This window comes from Babylonia areolata, chromosome 29, assembly GCF_041734735.1.
Source record: "Babylonia areolata isolate BAREFJ2019XMU chromosome 29, ASM4173473v1, whole genome shotgun sequence".
NCBI lineage: Eukaryota > Metazoa > Mollusca > Gastropoda > Neogastropoda > Buccinidae > Babylonia > Babylonia areolata.
In genome coordinates, this window is record NC_134904.1 from 3,248,600 (window position 1) to 3,253,599 (window position 5,000).

The following is a 5,000-nucleotide window of genomic DNA, read 5'->3' on the forward strand; positions in this document are numbered from 1 at the left end:
ACCCACGGCAACAAAAGGGTTGTTCCTGGCAAAGTTCTGTTGAAAAATCCACTTCGATAGGAAAAACAAATAAAACTGCATGCAGGAAAAAAACAAGAAAAAACAAGAGAGGCAAGGCCTTCAAGACTCACTTGTGATACACTTAAAAGAAAATCCAAGCTTTTTATGTATTGCGTATAATTTCAAAATGTAATGTTTAAGATGAGAAAGATCAGTTTAAAGAAAATTAAGTCCCCTAGCATTAATTACAGAGTAATTTCCCTTGTTTACTATCTGCACCAAAACGTTTGCAAAATAGATAAAACTTCCATGCTTAGCAAAAGAAGTTCCTGTTTGAACATAAAATGATAATAATGACTGCTCTTGTTGTTGGGTAAGAATATCAGATCAAAGTGCCAAGTTTAGAGAATACAAAAAATATAAATATAACAGTAAATGCAGTTTGCCTGTAATTAGGCTTCATTTTTTAAATTTTTTTGTGCCCATCCCAGAGGTGTAATATTGTTTTAAACAAGATGACTGGAAAGAACTGAATTTTTCCTATTTTTATGCCTAATTTGGTGTCAACTGACAAAGTATTTGCAGAGAAAATGTCAATGTTAAAGTCTACCACGGACACACACACACACACACACAGACACACGGACACACACACACACACAGACAACCGAACGCCGGGTTAAAACATAGACTCACTTTGTTTACACAAGTGAGTCAAAAAAGGGTGACGCGCTGTAGTGTAGCGATGCGCTCTCCCTGGGGAGAGCAGCCCGAATTTCACACAGAGAAATCTGTTGTGACAAAGAAGAGAAATACAAATAATATGTACGTGCTAGTGTTGTGCTCTGGAACGACCGTGTTGCAGGAAAAACGGCGGCGGGCAGAGGCTGAGCAGAATGCCCAGGAACAGATCGCTATGTTGAGGCGGGAAATTGAGGCGCTTCGTCACAAGCCGGTGAGTACATCCTCAGTACTAACCCCCCACCCCCACCCCCACCCCACCACCGTCCTCCCAAAACATTTTCACTCTGGACATAATTTCAGTCTGAATCTGTATGTCCTGTTTGATTGTCATTTTAGATCAACATTGACAGAATGTTATGATTTTTTTTGTGATGGAAGATTTACGAAACAACAGCAGATTGTTATCTGTGTAAATGTCTTAACTGAAGCCTGTTTTGAAGGGGAAAAATGTGTGTTTTTTAATATAATAAAAGTATGAGGCTATCCACTGTATATGTAGAAATACAGCCACTTTTGGCTGTTGACGACGCAGGAGCGATATTCCATTTTAACCCCCATATTTTGTGTGATCGTCTGCATGCGCATCTTTTTCTGCTAGGCTGTGTGTGTGTGTGTGTGTGTGTGTGTGTGTGTGTGTGTGTGTGTGCACTTGTAGGGCACACATTAATGTACACACTCAAAGTTGATTTTTTTGATGTACACATGTGTGTAAGCATACACACACACACATGATTCAATATTTCAGTAATCCTGTGGCTCCCTGTGGGGCAGGCAGGCAGGCAGGATTTGTAAATCCAACATTCAAACACACGGAGATCGGGAGTGGGAAAGAAAAGAAGAGGAGGAGGAAAATACAATAAAATGTTTTGGAGAAAGAATATATAGTGTGTCAGTGGAGTGATGGCCTAGAGGTAACGCGCCCGCCTTGGAAGCGAGAGAATCTGAGCGCTCTGGTTCGAATCACGGCTCAGCCGCCGATATTTTCTCCCCCTCCACTAGACCTTCAGTGGTGGACTGGACGCTAGTCATTCGGATGAGACGATAAACCGAGGTCCCGTGTGCAGCACGCACTTAGCGCACGTAAAAGAACCCACGGCAACAAAAGGGTTGTTCCTGGCAAAATTCTGTAGGAAAATCCACGTCAGTAGGAAAAACAAATAAAACTGCACGCAGGAAAAATACGAAAAAAAAATTTAAAAAAAAGAAAAAGGGTGGCGATGTAGTATAGCGACGTGCTCACCCTGGGGAGAGCAGCCCGAATTTGACACAGAGAAATCTGTCGTGATCAAAAGAAATACAAATGCACAATACAAATACCCCCTTTACTGGTGTTGTTACTGTTGCTCTTTGTCTGCAGAAATCTCCTGCCCCGTCTATGTACAGTGTCAATTCCTACATCAGGTAATTTGCCTCCTTCTGTGTGTGTGTGTGTGTGTGTGTGTGTGTGTGTGTACATTTGTATGTGTGTGTATGTGTGTTTGTGGTGTGTGTGTGTGTGTGTGTGTGTGTGTAGGTGTACATTTGTATATGTGTGTGTGTGTTGTGTGGTGTGTGTGTGTGTGTGTACATTTGTATGTATGTGTATGTGTGTTGTGTGGTGTGTGTGTGTGTGTGTGTGTGTGTGTGTGTGTACATTTGTATGTGTGTGTGTGTGTGTGTGTGTGTGTGTGTGTGTGTGTATGTACATGTGTGTGTGTGTGTGTGTGTGTGTGTGTGTGTGTGTGTGTGTGTGTGTTGATACAGCCCGCAAACGTTCTGTCAGCCATCAGTCTCGCTCTCTCTCCGTCATCCCCCAGTCATTGCCCTGTCTTTTCTTTCAGCCGAGTGCTCATCCCCCCACCGCCCACACCGGCGTCGGGGATCTCGCAGCCGGTGCAGCTGGCGACGATTCACGAGAGTCCGGCGCGCACCCCGTCCCGTCAGGCCACGCCTGCCCAGCAGACAGAGTCTGTTGTCATGGACTTCCTGGCCAAGATCCGCCACAGTCTGGACACGAGTCAGTATCACACACACACACACACACACACACACACACACACACACACACACACACACACACACACACACACACACAGAGGACAGCAAGGATGTGTAGACGTGTAGTAGACATATGTCTGTGATGTTTATGTCAACATTGTGTGTATATATATATATATATATATGTCTCCACACAACCAGTCACCCCACCCACCACTAACCTTCATCCCTCTCATTAACACACTATGTCAGTTCTCACTCATAACACATCATATCAGCTCACCCCCGTTCCCCTCCACCCCTGGGCCCTCCCCCCCCCCCTGCCTGCCTGCCTCCCCCCTCCCCCCGCCCCCCCCCCCCACACACACACTGGCAATGCAATATATAAAACCAGCCACAAAAGTAAGACCTTGGACACCATACATGACACACACACTCACACACACACACACACACACACACACACACACATGGGGTAATGTGTTTTCTCCCTCACTCCCTCTCTCCCACAGTCGCCCACGGAGACGGCCCTGACCGGCAGCACCTGGACCGGGAGACGGAGGGCTTCATCCGGCAGAACGTGGACGACCTGAAGGAGGCGCAGGCGGAGGTCTTCGGCCACCGCCTGCAGCCCGGCGAGTTCGAGTCCATGGCCCCGCAGCAGCAGCAGGAGTCCAGCGACAAGATGATGCAGCTGATGCAGAAATGGAGAGAGGACCGCCGGGCCCAGGAGCTGGCCTCCCACAGATAGAGGGGGTGGGGGGAGTGGGTTTCTGGGGAGGGGGGGGGGGTGTCATGGGTCTGGTGAGGGGTGGTGGTGCAGGGGTTTAGGGGGTGGGTAGATGCAGGGGGGGTGGGGGTGGGGGGATAGGGGGGGGGGGGTGGTGGTTATGGCACTTAAGCTCAAGAAATCAACACCGATAATAAACTCATGCAGTCAAGCAAACATTCATTTCCTGCAGCTGACAAACTCATGCACATACATATATACATACATACACATGTACATACATACATACATACATACATATTTCTGTCTGTCTACCTGTCTGTCTTTCTGGGGTGGTGGTGCAGGGGTTTAGGGGGTGGGTAGATGCAGGGGGGGTGGGGGTGGGGGTATAGGGTGGGTGGTGGTTATGGCACTTAAGCTCAAACTTGTTCATTCCCCCCCCACACCCCTCCTCCCCCGATAGCTGTTGTGCATGGGACTCTGTAGCTGTAAAGCTGGCTTGTCTGAGATACAGTACAATGCATTATGGTATGGTACAATGCAGTATGATACGGTACATATGAAAGAGTCGTGGAAAAGGATTGCAGTGTGAAGCGGGTAAGCTGCGGTAGAAACAGAAAATAACGTGGCATTATTGGTGTGTATCTCCATGTGACCCCCCTCCCTCCCTCCCTCCAACTGCCTCTCCATTGACATGTGTTTGAGAAGTGCCTGCCCTTCCTTGTCTTTAGTTTCTGCAGTTTTAGAGTTATGCATGGGTGTGAATGACTGGTGCGAAAGCGCTTTGATTTGTCTCTGCACAAGATCCAGCGCTATATAGATACCATTATTATTATTATTAAGTTCAGGATTGCCAAAAATAATTATTTGTAATGTTTCTCTGTGTATAAGACATGTTGGGAATTAATGTTTATGTTCATTCAGACTTAAACTTCAAACTTTTTTTTTTTTTAATTGATTTTTTTTTTTCTCAAGGCCTGAGTTGGGGTTACACTGCTGGTCAGGCATCTGCTTGGCAGATGGGGTGTAGCATGTATGGATTTGACCGAACGCAGTGACGCCTCCTTGAACTACTGATACTGATACTGATACAGATTCAAACTGAGCTTGAAAAAATGTCCCTTTTTAAAAATTTTTTTTATAGAGGATGTAGGAGGGGTGTTGTTGTTTTAGGGTGTTGAGAGAAATGTGGGCATCCGAATCACTTCTGAAATTATTATGGGAGATCTCTGTCTGACTTGCTGAATTAGGAAAGGCATGCGTATACCCCACTCAGTTTTGAATTATTGGCAGATACTGTGATATGTAACAAGACTGTTATTCTTTGCCTTCAGATTTTGTTGTTGTTGAAAAGTATGTTCAAGATTGTTATTATTTGCCTTTAGATTTTGTTGTTGAAAAGTATGTTCAAGATTGTTATTATTTACCTTCATTTTTTTTGTTTGTTGAAAAGTATGTGCTGTAAGCTTATTGGCAAATGTTGTGACTTGTGGTAAGACCTCGATTATTTGCCTTGCTGTGTTTTTCTCTTTTGAAAAGCATGTGGCCT

General features: G+C 45.4%; 1 protein-coding gene across 1 annotated transcript in view; it reads left to right on the plus strand.

Annotated features, from left to right (window-relative positions):
- The window catches only part of LOC143274604 (uncharacterized), a 39,215-nt gene extending 35,738 nt beyond the window's left edge, over positions 1-3,477 (plus strand). The window contains exons 16-19 of the mRNA XM_076578470.1: positions 866-955; positions 2,102-2,145; positions 2,565-2,740; positions 3,234-3,477. Coding sequence (XP_076434585.1) covers positions 866-955; positions 2,102-2,145; positions 2,565-2,740; positions 3,234-3,472 — 549 coding nt within the window. The 3' untranslated portion in view covers positions 3,473-3,477. The remainder of the gene's footprint in view (positions 1-865; positions 956-2,101; positions 2,146-2,564; positions 2,741-3,233) is intronic.
- The last annotated feature ends 1,523 nt before the right edge of the window (positions 3,478-5,000 follow it).